We start from the raw sequence: 18,131 nt of genomic DNA on the forward strand, positions 1-18,131 counted from the left end.
TACTCATCTTTATTTAAAACTATTTAATCATCAGATGTCGTATGGTCACTCTTCTGCTCAGTGTAATGTGCCACATCAGTCCTCACAAAGTGGATCTATTGTAAGCTTTTCTGGAGGATTCAACTCAGAAAATCAGAGTTGAAGTGTCCTCTCATAGAACAATTTAAGAGAAAATTGAAAATAGTTGGGAAACTAGAATTAAAATGCAGTTGCATTGGGCTATCACATCCTGTACATCTTTATCAGAAACTAAAAAATTTAGTTATTGATATGTGCCATGGAATTGTTATTTTAATTACAAAGTAGCCTAGATTTATTTTTAAAAAGATTGGGCTGGTGTAGCTCAGTGAAAGTGGCGCTTGCATCCTCTGTGCTAGGCTGTCCGAAGTTAGACTTAAGTTCAAGTCTAGTCATCAACTGGAGGAACTTTTTCTAAGCCTATCTTCGACTGGTTCCTGAGTTAGTTGATCTCTGGCATGGGCAGGTGGTTTTTTCCTCCTGTAAACTCAAGAAAATCGACCATAGAACCCACATTATTTCAGACACTAACATATCCTGTTAGGGTTAGGTATCAAGAGATGGGCAAACAGCACTTGGTATGCCCATCTCTTCATCAGTGGCTGTTAAATGGCTAATCACAATTAGTGATTAGTCATCAGTCAGCTATCTGTCTCCAAAAGCTGGACAGGGTTAAAAGGCCATTTAAGGGAATATTTAAATACCTACTCCCTATAAGGGAATAAAAGGTGTTGGCTGTTTTGTTTTGTTTTTCCCCCCAGTTATTAGGAAAAAGACTGTCACATTAAACTATTTTTGAGAAACATTCACTTACTAAATACTTATAATTATCCATGATAATTGTTTTAAAAATAATTCCACCCATGATAGGTTGATAATCTGTAGTACATTTAGCATGGTAGGTGAACTATGACTTAAATAAACTTGGAATCCTTATACAAGAGATAAAACATGAAACTTTTTCAAGGGACTTCAGGCTTTTAATAAGCAGTATGGTAGTCTAACAACCAGCATTGAAAACAGTTTATTTGGCTAAAGACATCATTCACACCATGCAGCTGCTGGATTCTGATGGTTGGAGAGCACAGTGGCTATCCACTTAGTCAACTATCTATGCCAACAGAATACACTGGTAACAGTTATTATAACTACTTGTTTTCAAGTTTTATTTTTTCAGATTAGCTTTCTGTCTACTGAGATCTTGCATTACTCTCATCTATTGAGATGAGACCAGTGAGACCATCTACTTGCATTGGTCTCATCTATTGAGACCAATGCATACTCCTACACCATTCAAAATGTAATAGGGTAAATTTTTCAGCACAATGAGACTTTAGCTTGACTAGAATTTCAAAATATAACATACTGTTCCAGATTTCATCAAAATCCCAAACTGATAATGTTGAAAAGCATTTGTTGTATGTTAATTTTCTTGAAGATGCTACTTTTCGAGCACCTCCATAGCACATAGATCTCTTATTGACATAATCTTTATGTTGTAAAGAACCTTCTTTGAATTGTGTCTGAAACATAATGACCCTTTAGAAGACCTTTCATCTGAAGATGAGTTAGCCAGTTTCATACCAAGGCAACTTGCAGAAATAGACAAAATGGCATGTAATAATATTATAAGAGACTATAGAGGTAGGATTGATTACCCTGGGGGTAAGAGGCTATTAGGCCCGATTTATAGAATTTTAAGTACTGTGTTTGTTTTATTTATCTTAATATTTGCTAAATCAATTAAATAAGTAAATAAGTATTTGCTTCCCTACCCATTTCAGTTTGCATGATTAATAAATTTCTCGTTAATAAGGAGGAACTTTCATCACTGTTTAAGTTACATAAAAATCTACTAATTTGAATTATTATTATTATTTAAAAAAATTTAGTTTAATCCTTTATCCAAGTGTATGCAAACAAAGTTTGCGCACGAAGTATCTTCAGGACTGAGTCCACTCATAGTAAAGGTGGACCAAGCTCTCATCACTCTTTGTCTCAGCATCTCCCATAATGCAAAGCACATCTCCTTTCGGACATGTATAATGCTATGCATTAAGGGAACGGTCACTACCCAGACCAGTTTCGACCTTTATTGAGGTCTCGTCAGTGGGAGCCAGACCCAGAAGTGGTGATACTAAGGCAGTAACAATGGAGAGGTCATATTTACTATAGGAGTTGCCAAAAGGTGTACCACCTTGTTATTAAATTATTCTGGAATAATTTAGTGAAAGATGTTGGAAATCTATTTTCCACTTGGTTAGACTATAAAAAATTTAGTTTAATCCTTTATCCAAGTGTATGCAAACAAAGTTTGCTCCTGAAGTATCTTCAGGACTGAGGCAACTTGTAGTAAAGGTGGACCAAGCTCTCATCAATCCTTGTCTCAATATCTCCCATAATGCAAAGCACATCTCCTTGCACATGTATAATGCTATGCATTAAGGGAAGAGCCACTACCCAGACTGGTATCTTACCACTACCTTAATATCGCCACTTCTGGATCTGGCTCCCACTGACGAGACCTCAATAAAGGTCGAAACTGGTCTGGGTAGTGCCCCTTTCCTTAATGCATAGCATTATACATGTCTGCAAGGAGATATGCTTTGCATTATGGGAGATACTGAGACAAGGAGTGATGAGAGCTTGGTCCACCTTTACTATGAGTTGTCTCAGTCCTGAAGATACCTTCAGGCACAAACTTTGTTTGCATACACTTGGATAAAGGATTAAATAAATTTTTTATAGTCTAACCAAGTGGAAAATAAACTTCCAGTATTATTATTTTATTCTTTCTCTTTAACTAATCTCCTTTTGCAAAATGAATCTTTCATAACAGAAATAAACACATATTTAAAAGGATTTCCTGTTTTTTAGTGCCATCACCACCAAGAGAAAATTTAGGTGCTGTTTTACGTATTGAAGAACTAGGTACTTTATTGGAAGAGACAAAGCAATATCTGCAAAGTGAAAGAAATACTACTAGTATATTGGAGGTAACCATAAAAATTTATTTTTATTATCCGGTTGTCTGCACTCAGACACAAATTATTATATCTTCTTCTTATTGTGCTATCTTCTATCGAAGGTCAGCGACCATCTTGGCGAACAAACTACGCTCTTGTGCTAATCTGAGCAGTTGTGCACTGCTCTTTCCTGTCCACGTCTTGATGTTGTCAAACCATGATATTCTTTTTCTTCCCCTAGTTCCTTTGCCATCAATTCTTCCTACCAAAATAGTTTGTAGAAGTTTGTAGAAATTATTATATAAGCTTATCAAAACAGTGGTTCCTGTGTGGCCACAGTTTGATTCTGATTCTATAATAGTAGCCCACCAGAAGAAATAACATAGATTCTGTTTGCTAACTATGGGAAATTTTTAAGCTTTTTTTTTTTCCCTCCAGTGTCAGAGTTAATATTTGGTACAGATAATTTGGGTTTTTTTTCCTTCAAAAAAAAAAAAAAAAAACTGACAAATTTCCACTCTTTCAGACAATAATGGAATCATGTATGTGTAGTACTTTTACTCCCATTGCTTTCAGAATTATTGATAGCTATGAGCTCAGCTATCAGAAACAATTAAGGGTGGAAACTGGCTACCCACTGATTTGAAGATAGGTATAAAGGAACTAGAGCTCTAAGTACTATTTTTGAGGTATAAAAAGTGAATGTTCTTTACTTGAAATACAGTCATACCCGTAGTCGTATCTTTCCGGTGCCGGCCGAATTCGCCAGTGTCGCACATGCTGTGAACAAGCATGATGTGTTTCGCACAGTCTCCATTCATACACGATTTTTATAGTCTACAAACCTTGCAATTGTTTAATATTATGTTCTTGATAAAAAAATTTATCACATAAAAAATAATAAGGTCATCCAAAAGAAGCAAGTCCGATTGTTCTACAGCTAACAAGAAAAGAAAAACATTGACTTTGGAAACAAAACTCAACATTAATAAGGATTTTGAAGGCGGAATGAAAATTTGTGAGCTAGCAAGAAGTTCGATCTACAGGAATGCACAGTAAGAACAATCATAAAAGAAAGGTTTACAGATTTTGTAAACAAAAGAGTAACAAACTGTAGCCACAAGGCAAGGAATAAAAAAAATTTGCTTGCTATAAAGAAATTTTGCATGACAAGAAAAAGACATTATGCTGTCAGACGAATCTGTTAAATTTTATGAAACCATCGACATCGAAATAACTTTCTTTTTATTTTTATGTACGAAAAACTACAATTATGATTATATTTCTTAAAAAATATAGGTATTTTTGTAAACCTTTGGTCCCAATTGTATGTTTGTATATATAAATTACATGCAAATTTATGCTTCGACTTACGTGCTTTTTGTTGGTCCCACCTACCACGTAACTTCGGGGTATGACTGTATAATGAAGCTAGTTGATGTGAAAAGATGAAATTTACAAGCAAATTCCTTGGAAGGACAACTTCTCTAGATGATTCATTAAATATTAAATATAAAATTGCTGTTTAAATATAAAGCAGTGCTTTTGTCACTGCCTTATATTTAAACAGTAATTTACATTTTAGTATTTCACACTAAAATAAATTTCTATATTGTGAACTGCTGAGTAAAATCCCAATTATCCCCATAACAGTCAGGCTATTTTAAGGTACTATTGAGAATAAACATGCATTCAAATATTCACTATTCAAAAACTGATATAGCAGAGACCATATAGTGATTGCTAGTAAATGCATTATAGTGCATTTACCATTTAGTAATTTTATTTAGGCAGATTATAGTAATCACAAAAGAAGACATTGTCATGACAACAAATGAAAGAAGATTACCATATCTTTTATAGAATATTCCATGGTGGAATGTTCTAGCTTTGTCAAATATAATTCCATTGACTGTTCATTTACTGAATGCTGGAAAATAAATCCTATGAAGAACAGCTTATGATTTGATAGCAGTACATTATCCAGTGAAAGAGCAAGATAAGAAGGGAACAAAAATGGCAAAATAATGTGCAAAAAAAAAAACAAAAAAAAAACCATGTTCAGTTAGCCAATCTGGAGAGTAAGTTTAAATTCCTGAGGCCTTCAGTGAAGAAATGTGTGGTACAGTCATCAGTGATATGAGGCATAGTCTGTAGTACCACATGCACAAAAGAGCAACTGTGAAATTTCCTACAGATGTACGAGGATGAGGAATGGAAAATCAGTGGGCCCCGACAGAATTCCAGTGGAGGCATGGAAGGCACTGGGGGAAGAGGGAATTGACCTGCTGTGGGACCTGTTCATGAAAGTTTGCCAACAGGAAAATATACCCGAGGAATGGAGGGAGAGTACTCTAGTCCCCATCTACAAGGGTAAAGGGGATGCACAAGACTGTAAAAATTACAGAGGAATAAAGTTGATGTCCCACACAATGAAAATCGTAGAAAGGGTTCTTGATGGTAGATTGAGGAAGGAGGTGGAGATTGCAAAGGAACAATTTGGCTTTATGCCTGGTAGATCAACAACAGATGCTATCTTTGGGTTACGGCAGATGATGGAAAAGTATCGAGAGAAACAAAGGGAGCTACATCTGGCATTTATTGATCTGGAGAAAGCATACGATAGAGTGCCAAGGCAAGAAGTCTGGAGGTGTCTGAGGGAGAAGAAGGTTCCGGAGAAATATGTCAGGTTGGTGCTGGAAATGTACAGAAATGTGAAGATGTGTTCGGACCTGTCTGGGACAGACAGAAAGTTTTCAAGTAACAGTTGGCTTGCATCAAGGGTCAGCATTAAGTCTGCTTCTGTTTAATATTGTGATGGAGGTGGTAACAGAGGAGGTGAGAGAAGATGCGCCTTGGACAATGTTGTGTGCAGATTCAAGAGAAGAAGCGGGAACTAAACTGGAAAGATGGAGGAAAAGTACTGGAAGAGAGAGGTGAGACTGAGCAGAAGTAAGACAGAGTATATGTGTTGCACAGTGGGCGGTGGCCAGGAGACAGATCTGGAGCTGGAAGGAAATGTCATCAGGAAGGTGAGAGACTTTAGATACTTAGGTTCTACAGTGGAAGAAGATGGAGGAGCTGAGAAGGAAGTGGGATGCAGGATACAAGCAGGTTGGAGGAACTGGAGGGAGATGGCTGGAGTGTTATGCGATAAGAGGGTGCCGATCAATCTGAAAGGCAAAATCTATAGGACAGTAGTGAGGCCAGCTATGACATACGCTATAGAAACTGTGGCCCTGAGGAAAATAACATCAGCAGGACGGAAGTAGCAGAGATGAGAATGCTTAGGTGGATGTGCGGTTTGGTCATGTGATGAGGAGGGAGGACGAATATGTGGGAAGAAGGGTCATGCGGATGGATGTGCAAGGAAGGCGGAAGCGTGGGCAGCCAAAGAAGAGATGGAGGGAGCTGGTAGAAGAGGACTTGAAGATGAAGAACTTGGATGTGGTGACAGCCCAAGACAGGAAAGTGTGGAGGAGACTCATTATCAACAGTGACCCCACTTAAGTGGGAGAAGCTGCAGAAGAAGAAGATGTAGCAAGTGTGCACGGCAGCCTTATCTAGCCCTAAATCTGTATAGCTGACGTCAGAGGTGTCAAAGCAGATGAAATTCTGTAGGTTTGACAGTTGGAACTGTGATCAGGTACTTGTTTCACTTTGATCCACTCTTCCCCACCAGTCCTGGGGACCATCATTTGGTATTTTCACAACTCGATGGGAGATATTGTGGTAAGCCAGTGAACTGAAGAGATTTATTTTGTATCCAAACACAAATGGTATAGTAATAAATGATTGATACCATTATTTACAACTAATTAGGATATATTACAAATGAGAAAACCTTTAAATTTAATAGATAAATTATAAACATTATACCATATAAATTTAAGTTATATACAATAAATATAAATAGGAGGCGATATGATAAAATGTTTGAAAAAGCAAAAGAAATTACACATATTACACATATTAAAAAAAAAAAAAAAAAAGCATAAGAAATCTGCCATTAGAAGATAAGCAAGGAAAATTGAATTATGATATTGAAATACAGGGTGAAAGATGGAAGGAATACATCGAAGAACTTTCCGCAAAAAATGAAAGACCAATAAAAATTGAATTGGAAGAGCAAAATGAAATCTCAACGAAGAAAGAGATCCTGAAATAATAAAGAGAGAAGTAGAAACAGCAATTAAGGAATTAAAAAGTTGAAAGGTGGAAGGAGTGGATGGAATACCTAGTGAAATCCTAAAACAACTGCAGGACAAAGGAAAACAGAAACAATGAAACTCTGCAACCTCATTTACAAAACAGGAGTTTGGCCTAAAGATTTCACAGAGAGTATGCTTATACTAATTGAAAAGAAAAGCATCCTGTTAAGTGCATTGACTAAAGAACTATAAGCATACTATCGCATGCCTCCCAAGTACTGCTAAGAATATTAAATCAACGATTGTATAATAGAGTGGAGTATTTTCTGGAGGATAATCAATTTGGATTTAGAAAAGACAGATTAATTAGAGATGCAATTGGAGTAATGAGGACCATATGCGAAAGGAATATAGAAGTTTATATATGTTTTGGTGCCCCAACATATATGTTTATATATGTTGGAGTGCTTAAGGGTCAAAGCTGTATAACTGAGAGGAGACCTCCACATAGCCTTTAAAGGAATGCGGAGAACCGACCAGGACTTCTGACCTAATGTCCAATTCTCACCTTCTCATGGTGCACCCTGTTGGGTATCTACCTGGATACCCAACAGGGTGTACTGAACGAATGAGGATGGACTGGCAATTTGGAATTTAACCACCAAATTGGATTCTTATTGGCTTAAACCAATATACAAAATGATGGTACAACATGACAAAATTTCATTCCGGCTGGGGGGTCACCTGGTTAAACATGCCCCCATTGTTTTCTCCAGGGAACCAGGGCGAACAGCGAAAAGTCAGCTACTGGAATAAATCTGAAAGCACACCCCCAACTCAACATTACCAGAGTTAAAGATACTATCAACATAACAAGCCTGAATGGCAAAGAAATGAAGCTAGCTGAGGAATTATATAAGTACCAGATCAACATAATCGGGATGACTGAAACAAAAAAAAGACAAAAGCTGATGAGATCTTTCTGAGCAATAAATACAAAATGTTATATTCAGGCAATGACAATCAAGGAAAAGAAGGAGTAGCCATGGTATTCAACACAAAATTCGAGTCTAATCTTCTTGAATGGCAGGCAGTCTCAAGTAGAGTGATGTGGACAAATATCAGAATGGGGAATTGGACAATGAGACTTATTTGTGCCTATGGTCCCACAGGAAGTTCTACTAAGATATAAGTGGAGGAATTTTTTGATGCTTTAGAGAAAGCAACTGAGAGAATGAAAAATGAAAAGTTGGTCCTTGTTTTGGGAGATCTAAATAGCAGAGTAGGAAATGATTGTCAGACATACAAAAATATTTTGGGAAAATTTTGAGAAAAGAGCAAAGCTAATAATAATAGCAAATACCTGTTGGATTTCTACTCAGGACATGGACTAGTTATTACTAACACCATGTTCCAACATTAAAATGTGCACAAATTCACATGGAGAGAAGAGGCAAGTAATAAGAAAAGTCTCATTGACTATAATAAATTTAGTTTAATCCTTTATCCAAGTGAGGGCAAACAAAGTTTGCAGCTGAAAATATCTTCAGGACTGAATATGGTGTTGTACTATCTTGCCTGCATAACATTATATTATACATATCCGCAAGGAGATGTGTTTTGCATTATGGGAGATACTGGGATAGGAGTATTGGTAGCTTGCTCCACCTTTGCTATGAGTTGCATGGTGTTGTACTACTTACCCAGGTAAGATAGTACAACACCATATTCAGTCCTGAAGATATTTTCAGGCACAAACTTTGTTTGCTCTCACTTGGATAAAGGATTAAACTAAATTTATTATAGTCTAACCAAGTGAAAAATAAACTTTCAATATCTTTCTCTAAATCCAGAGTAATTTAATAAAAAAAAAAGGTGGCAAACCTTTTGGCAACTCCTATAGGCAAAGATAACCTTGCTATTGCTTTGCCTGGTATCTCCAACTCTGGGCCTGGCTCCCACTGAAGAGACCTCAGTAAAGGTCGAAACTAGTCTGGGTAGTGGCCAATCCCTTAATGCATAACATTATATTATACATATCCGCAAGGAGATGCGTTTTGCATTATGGGAGATATTGGGATAGGAGTGTTGGTTGCTTGCTCCACCTTTGCTACGAGTTGCCTGGTGTTGTACTACTTACCCAGGTGAGATAGTACAACACCGTATTCAGTCCTGAAGATATTTTCAGGTGCAAACTTTGTTTGCTCTCACTTGAATAAAGGATTAAACTAAATTTATTATAGTCTAACCAAGTGAAAAATAAATTTTCAACATCTCATTGACTATGTTATTGTTGATGATGTTTTCTTTCTGGTGCAGGACACCAGAGTGTACAGAGGATTTGAAATTCTAAGTGATCACTATTTAGTCTTGAGCAGGATAAAATTGAACTTCATATTGAAAAGAATAACATGTAAGAAAGTTTTAAAGTGAATAAAAGTTGAGCAGCTCTCAGATGTGAACTGTAGACTAAAATACACAAAGATTATTGAAGAAAAAATGAGAGTTTGAGAACAGGAACCAAACCTCGGAGATTTAGTGGCAAACTTTGAAGAAAACCCTGATCTGTATTTAAGTTTTGTTGATCTGGAAAAGGCATATGACAAGGTGCCAAGAGAGAAGCTATTCAATACGCTACAGTTATATGATGTGAATGGGGCATTATATCTAGCGATACTTAGTCTTTATTTGAATTGTAAGTCAACAGTTAGAATTGAAGGAAGTATAGGAAGATGGCTTAATGTTAAATCTGGGGTGAGACAAGGATGTACATTATTCCCTCTGTTATTCATTATTTATATGGATAACATTATGAAAGAAAGTGGTATTAAACATGATTTCAGAATTGGAGATGTTAATGTCAGCTCTTTGCTATAAGCGGATGATGTTGTACTTCTAAATAAATCTGCTACAAGTTTGCAAGATTACCTGACTAAATTGAATAACTGTTGTAATAGATATGAAGGTCAGCATTAAAAAGTCGAAGACAATGAAAATAGGTATAATCGTTGAAAATGTCAACTGTGTTGTGAACCCGTGGAACAAGTAAAACATTTCAGATACTTAGGCAAGATTTTTAATGAAGATGGTAAATTAAATATGGAAATAGACAACAGAATCAACAAAGCTGGTATGGTATGCAGTCAACTGAATAAATTCATATGGAATAAGAGAGAAATTAGTCGTAACACTAAATTAGCTGTATTCAAGACACTGTTCAAACTAGTTTTAACTTATAGATCTGAGAGCTGGGTGAGAAGTAAAATACTTGATCAAAGACTAGAGACCGCTGATGTGAGAGTCCTGAGAAAGATTAGAGGCATGAACAGATGGCATCAATGGCAATAGCATATTATAAACGAGGATATTAGGAAAGAACATGACATTGTCAGCATCCAGGAATGCGTTAGCAGAGCTAATGTCAGGTGGTATGGTCACTTAAACAGAATAGGAGAGGAAAGATTATCAAAACAAGTGTTCTCTGTCAGGTTGGCAGGAAAACGACCCAGAGGAAGACCAAGATATAGGTGGATTGATACAGTACAAAGTGCCTTAGACAATAAAAATATAAGATCTGATAATGTTGGAGTCTTGACAAGTAACAGACTGATTTAGAGGAAAATTGTAGATAGAAAGTTAGTAATGATGTAAATTTTTTCATGTAGTACTATCATATTCTGTACACCCCTTGAGGGTATACAGGATATGATAGGATGATGACGATATATGTTTTCATCGACCTTGAAAAAGCATGTGACATGGTGAAATGGGAAAATCTGATGGAAATGTTATGCAAAATAGGTTTAGATTGGAGACACCGAAGGTTAATAGCTGAATTATATATGAACTAGACAGCCATAATAAAAACAAAAGTAGCAAAAACTAAAAAAATGTGGCAAAGGTGTAAGACAGGGATGTTGCCTGTCACGACGATCTTCAATATATTTGCAGAAGAAATGATAAAAGAAGCATGTGATGAAGAGAAAAGAGGAATCATTATTGGAGGAAGAACAATACAAAATATTAGATTTGCAGATGATCAAGCAATATTAGCTAATACTGAAGATGAACTACAGCACCTAATGCAAAAATTTGAAAGTATATGAAAGAAATATGGTATGAAAATTAACACAAAGAAAACATAAGTGATGAGAGTCTTCGGGAAACCAGGAATTATCAAGGTGATGATGAATGGAGAAAAGTGTAGAGGAAGTGAGACGATACAAATACCTTCGTAGTATAATACAAGAAAATGGAAAATGTGACATGGAAATAAAAGAAAGAATTAACAAAGAAAAATGTGTATTTTATAGTAAGAAAAATTTGTTTTTTAATAAAATGAATAAAAATCTAAAGAAAAGGCTTATTAAGTGTTATATTTGGAGTATGACCTTATATGGGTTAGAACCATGTCCAATTGGGAAGAAAGAAGCTAAAATGTTGGAATCATTTGAAATGTGGTTATGGAGAAGAATGGAGAAAATTAAGTGGACTGAAAAAATCACCAATGAAGAAGTATAACAAAGAGTTGAAGAAGAAAAGCAATTTACTAAAGACCATAAGAAGAAGAAATCATAACTGGATTGGACATGTATTAAGAATAGACAGCCTACTGAAAAGAATGATAGAAGGGAAAATTGAAGTGAAGCGAACTTTAGAGGTAGGAGATGACTAATGATGCTGGATAATATAATGTGCACAAGAGGATGTCAGGAAATGAAGGAGGAAGCAAGAAACAAAGGAAATTGGAGGAAGAGAATCTGCTGAGTTATACCATAGGACCTGTCAAGATACAGAACACTAATGATGATGACAATAAATGTAGTCAAATGTTGCTCCAGTATCTTGCACAGTCAACTGCTCTTTCTGTGCAAGATGTGAGTTCGTCTTTGGTGCAAGGTGACTGAAGAAGGGGGAAAGAAAGATGTTCCATGGACTGGGTTGTCCCACACTCAGTTATCAGGTCCAGTGAGGAAGCCCCATTTGGTGAGATTTTGTTTCAACATCCTATTGTTCATAGTCTGAAGCTTTTCCAGGTGTTCCAGTTCAAGTGGGCACCAGGTGGAAGATGTTTGGCTGTTGGAATACCAGTATTACTGGTACAGGTAGGTATTCAAAAATCCGACAACCTCCGGACCTGAAGGGTACTGGATTTTTGATAATGCCGGATTTCGGATGGTTATATATGCTGTATATTTTTAACAGAAAATGACTACCTGTACAGTCCTTTAAAGAAAGAAAATTAAATGGTAATCCTGTTCACGTTATGGTTTTCTATCCACGGTAATGGACAGGAAACTGTGTCATACACTTGAAGGCCCTCGGATGCAAACTTTTTTCGATAATGAGCAACTTACATCTATGGGTACCTGCAGCATTAGAGCAGCATATTACCGTGACGCTATCCTTCGGAGCTTTAAACCCCGATGGCGATTCTGCATCCTCAGTTGTTATAGTTCTTTTTGGCGTAAATCTCCAAAACAAGGCACTCTTGTCAGCATTGTACACTTGTTCAGGACTTAAATGTTCATCACTAACTAACTTTGCAAATTCATCCACATATGTACTAGCCGCAGCTTTGTCTGCTGAACGTTTTTCCCCACACACCGCACGAAACTGCAAGCCATGTCACGACTTGAAACGATGCAGCCAACCTTCTGAATATTCACACCTGTGTTACAATCCCAGCTCTTTATGAAACATTTTGGCTTATTCCCTTAATAAATCGCCAGAAATTTTCACACCTTCACTTACACGAAAATTAAACCAGGTTATGAGAACTTGGTCCAGTTCTGAACTTTTTCCCTCCGTCATTGACTTCCGTACAGACATTTGCTTTTTTGATACAGTGTCAGAAAAGAACTTTAACAGTTTTTTTTTCTGTTTTTTAATATCATACACTGTTGAAGAGCCAATGTCATATGTTTCACAAATGGTTCGTGCACACACGTCGCTATCAAGTTTTTTTAGCACTTCCACTCTCCGTGATCGACAACGCACAATGTTTATGTTTTACGCCACCTCTTTTCTTTGCTGAATCCATAATCCGGCTATACAGCCGCAAATAAATGATAAAATGAGAAGGAATAAGCAGGTTATCGCAATGCTTATCGACTACAGCGCCATCTAAACAGAAAACAGTGGCGCGGCAATGCGATAAATTTGAGAATGTGCACTCTGAAATCCATGCCGGAGATCTGAAGGAACCAGATTTTTGAATGCCTACCTGTATTACTTTCCAGCATTCAGTAATTGAATAGTGTATACCATTGTTGAAGCCTTGGAGGGTTTTTTTGGGTGGTTCAACTAGACAGCTATGTTGAGATCTTAGTCGTTGGGGCACTGGAATCTTGCTAAATAGTGGGTGGTGCTCATCATTCATTTGTCTGCTTCTTTCATCAACTGAGAATGCATATCTTTGAGTTGAAGGTTTTTTTTTTTTGGTGGTGGGGGGGAAGCAAGCAATACTGGCCAAGGTATACAGGTCTCTTAATGGTGTTGGTTTCAGGCATCCTGTTATTAAGTGGCAACTCTCATTCAAAATCTGTATCCATTTTTCAGAATGGCAGGATCTGACCCATACAGGGCAGGCATATTCAGCAGGTGAATAGCAAATGGCAAAGGCAGAGGATCTCAGTATACTAGGGTCTGCACCCCATTTGGAGTTGGTATGTTTTCTTAGTATATTGTTTCTTGCATTAATTTTTGCCTTCGTTTTTTTCTGTGTGTGTTTTATATGAAAGAGTACAATTGAGAGTCACACCAAGCTAGACTGGGTTCCAGGAATGTTCTATATGGGATCCTTCCCAAAAAATCTGTTGTTTCTTGTTGGCTTCCTTATTGTTAAGGTGGAAAAGGCCAGTCTGGGTTTTCAAGGGGTTTGGTTTTAATTTATTATTGCTATAATATGTAGTTGACTATTTAAGGTAAGTGATAAGGTAGTTTCAATAGACTTAAATTATTTGATTCATAGATAAAATTTTTAGTTCTTGGAAATATGGGAAGATCATTGACACAGATGTTGAAAAGTAATGGTGATAACACACTTCCCTGGGGGAAGCCATTTTTTTGGGTTACAATTACCCCCCTCCCCCAAAGGTCCACAGAGAGCATCTGTTTTCCAAGAGTGATTGAATCAGGAGGACAAGGTGATAGTCTTTAGTTATTCCATATTTTATTTCTAAATATGTGTGAGATGGTTTATGGTATTGTATGCTGTGGTTAGATCTACTGAGACTGCTCCTGTGGCTAGTTTTTGCTCGTAACCGTTTTCTATATGCTGAGTGAGATTGAGAATTTGTGATGTACAGGATTTGCCTGGTCTAAAACCTGCCTGCTCAGCAATAAGATGGGATTCGAGTAGGGGTTGAAGCCTAGTCAAAATTAATCGTTCATAGAGTTTAAAAAGGTTGCTGAGTAGAGATATAGGTCTGTAATTTTTTTTGCTTCAGTTAGCATTTTCTGTGGTTTCAGAAAGGCCACCACTCTTGCATGTTCCAGATGGTTAGTGTCCTTAAGGTTCTGAGGAAAGTGTGGTTTGTTTATTTTATTTGTTTCTTTGATGGTAACTTTTCTTTTGAAGCATGGAAGCCGAGTAATATATAAAAGTTTGGAAGGAAGTGTGCTTTGCGTTGTTAGATACTAAGGCAATTGACCTGAAGTCAACAGCCTCTATATACAAGTAATCTAGTGGCAAAGATATACCATGTGAAATCTTTCTTACACTTAAGTAAATAATTTAAAGAAATACATAATTTCTTGGCAAATACACTATCTGATCGAAAGTATTGGACAACCCCCTCTGTAATTCGTTAACTGACGTCTAGATGTCACTACGACCTTACTTACTGGTAAAAGAGGCACAGAGCCGTGTGTGTTGTTCAGTGATAAGTACGAGCAGAATGGATAAGTCAAGGGAGCTCAATGACTTTGAACGTGGACTAGTTATTAGTTGCCACATCAGTAAGAAATTTGTCAGACATTTCAATCCTCCTCAAGTTGCCCAAGTTGACAGTTGGTGATATGACTGTGAAGTGGAAACGTGAAGGCACAACCATAACAAAACCACGGTCGGGTAGGCCGCGTTTAATGACAGACAGGGACCATCGAGCATTGAAGGAGGTGGTTCGTGGAAATCTCCAGACATAGAGTGAAACAATCACCCGGGAATTCTACAGTGCTACTAATTGTCCAGCTAGCACCATAACTGTTTGTTGAGAGTTAAGAGGGATCAATTTGGTGATGACTATTGTCTATCAGCATGACAATGCTACCTGCCATAAAACAAGGTCTGTGAGGGAAAGGTTTGTGGACAATAAAGTTCCAGAAATGGACTGGCTGGCCAGAGCCCTTATCGACATATCTGAACCAATGAGTAAGTCTGGGTGAAATGTTGTCAAAGATATGTTGTTCAAAATGTTCCATGAAAAAGTTGGCAATAGCAGGAGAAAGAGGATTGCCCATTGCTGTTCCTTCAATTTGTTGATACAACTTATTTTTAAAGGAAAAATAGCCAGAATGTATTACAAGATCAAATATTTTTACAATGTCTGAAGGAAATTCCTGTTGCAGTAATTCAATGCTTTCAGATAAAGAAATAGCAATGGGCAATCCGCTTTCTCCTGCTATCGCCAACTTTTTCATGGAACATTTTGAACAACGTATCTTTGACAACATTTCACCCAGACCTACTCGTTGGTTCAGATATGTCGATGACATTTTTGCTATATGGAATGGCTCTTCTAATGAACTTCAACAGTTTCTAAGTTAAAAGGATCCAGTTTACCCTAGAAGTAGAATCAAATAAGCAATTAGCCTTTTTAGATCTTTTAATTCTTTGCCAACCAGATGGTAACCTACATTTCTCAGTCTAGAGAAAGAAGACTCACACAGGCCATTATATCCATGCTGAATCTCATCACTATCCCAGTCAAAAAGGCAGGAACTATTAAAACACTGGTTCATTGGGCCTACTCCTTTAGTTCTTCAGACGATCTATTACAGAAAGAACTGCAATATATTATTTCTTCTTTTTTCTATCTAATGGATATAAGAATTCCTTCATCAAAAGAGCTCTGGGTAGTTTTAATGTCTTCCTCTTCAAATACAGAAGAAATAACATGCATTTATATCCCTTATGTACAAGGCATTAGTGAACGTATAGCAAAAGTTTTAAAACCACTGAATATTTTTGTTGCCTTTCAACCATTCAGAAAAATCTCCACCTTTCTCACTTCTCCTAAAGACTGGCTTCCACATCTTAATTATCCAGGTGTCTACTAGATTCCTTGCTCTTGTGGATTATCTTATTTCAGACAAGCAGGAAGATCTGCTTCTATTCGGCTAGAAGAACACCAGTCTTATATTCAATACCTTGAACCTAAACAGTCTGGACTTGCAGAACATGCCATCATCACTAGACACAGAGTTCACTGGAAAAAGACAAGAGTCCTTCACAAAAGTCGGTTCCTCGTGGAACGGCTTTATAAAGAAACATGAAAATTTACTTCACTCTCCTAACCTAAACAGATCCGATGGTTTACTTCTATCCCCTTTATGGGAGATAGTACTTTATAAATCAGCTAATCTTTCCTAACTTTTTATTGTATATATAATTTTTTTTTTTTTTTTTTTTTTTTTTAGTTAGGAAATTTATTGACCTTTTTAGTTAGCTACTTAGATGGCACTTTTTGGAATTGTCAGTTATTGTTTAATTATTTTAGCTTAAAATGTACTGACGATGCCTGTGATACACAGGCGAAAATTATACTATTAAATAATCTTTTTACATGAGCTTTTCAGTTATTAATTTTGCATTTATATGTCTGCTCACTGTATTCCCTTATTAAAACGGAAAACTACACTCAGTAGGTATGAACGTGTGTTCAATTGCAAAGGACCATACAAAAGTAATAAAAGGAAATTTTGAATTGTAATAACGAAAACAAAGGGATAAAAAAAATTGACTATTATTGGTGCCTTTGCACCAGAGGAAGGAAAAAGTGATGATGCTTTTTATTCAAATTTACAAAAAAAAAAAAAAAAAAAAAAAATCAGATTTTTAAAAATAAATTCAACTGATTGTCCTGTAATGTGAGATTTCATTGCCAGAATAAGGAACATTCCATTTAGTACACACATTGTATCTGAAGCCAGCAGTGGAAATGGATAGAGACTTGAGACTTCTTCACATATAATAATTTAAAATATTACTAACACTTTTGCTAAGTGTAAAGATTACCATAGATCCACTTGGGAAAACAAGAAACATAAGTGGGGGAGAAAAAAGTATATAGTAACTTATAGCAAGCTCATAGGACTATTCCTGTGGTCCTATGAGTTTGTTGCATTGAATTATTTTTATCATAGCTTTGGACCTAAGGGGATTTAATAGTTATACTTTAGTTATAGTGGTGCCTACTATATCAAAAGCCAACCATACTAGCAGATAGTAGAGCATTCAGAAGAGGAAGTAGAATTGCCTTTTTAAAGAGAGAGAAAGAAGATTAAATAATAACTAAATGTGAAGTATGGGAATTCACTCAGAAGTGAATTCCTGCAATCATGAGCAGTAATGAAAAAATAATTGAGTTACTGAATGATCATACTGTGGTTGTCATTCATCTGGAGATAATATAATGAGGTGCCTGATGACAAAAATCAGTAAGAAAAATTTATATACACTTTATCAAAAAAAAAAAAAAAAATGAGCTAACGCCTTTTTATTCCCGTATATACGGGAGTAGGCGAGGCCATTTAGCCCTATCTAACTTTTGGAGACTGAGTGGGCAGTTCAATCTCCACTGGTACCCAATCAGAGACAGATGGCCCAAGGCTATCACTAATTAAGCGGTACGCAGTGAAGAGAGACGGCTCAAATGTGCCGCCATCTCGTGGTGCCTAACCCTAACACAATATATTTAATGTCTGAAAAAATAATGTGGGTTCTACGGTCGATTTTCTTGAGTTTACAGGACGAAAAACCCGAGTTTCCGGG

The 18,131-nt window shown here is 36.6% G+C and overlaps 1 protein-coding gene across 3 annotated transcripts in view; it reads left to right on the forward strand.

Annotated features, from left to right (window-relative positions):
* The window catches only part of LOC150100355 (uncharacterized), a 358,520-nt gene that overhangs the window by 144,374 nt on the left and 196,015 nt on the right, over positions 1-18,131 (forward strand). For all 3 annotated transcript variants that reach the window (XR_016549227.1, XM_090402349.1, XM_090402350.1), the window contains exon 10: positions 2,896-3,014. Coding sequence is in view for 2 of the 3 variants with exons in the window: in XM_090402349.1 (XP_090258475.1) it covers positions 2,896-3,014 (119 nt within the window). In the remaining variant the exon portion in view is untranslated. The remainder of the gene's footprint in view (positions 1-2,895; positions 3,015-18,131) is intronic.

The sequence above is a fragment of the Typopeltis vanoorti genome, chromosome 13 (assembly GCF_054136105.1).
Source record: "Typopeltis vanoorti isolate ZY-2024b chromosome 13, IOZ_Tvanoo_1.0, whole genome shotgun sequence".
In the NCBI taxonomy this organism is placed as follows: Eukaryota; Metazoa; Arthropoda; class Arachnida; order Uropygi; family Thelyphonidae; genus Typopeltis; species Typopeltis vanoorti.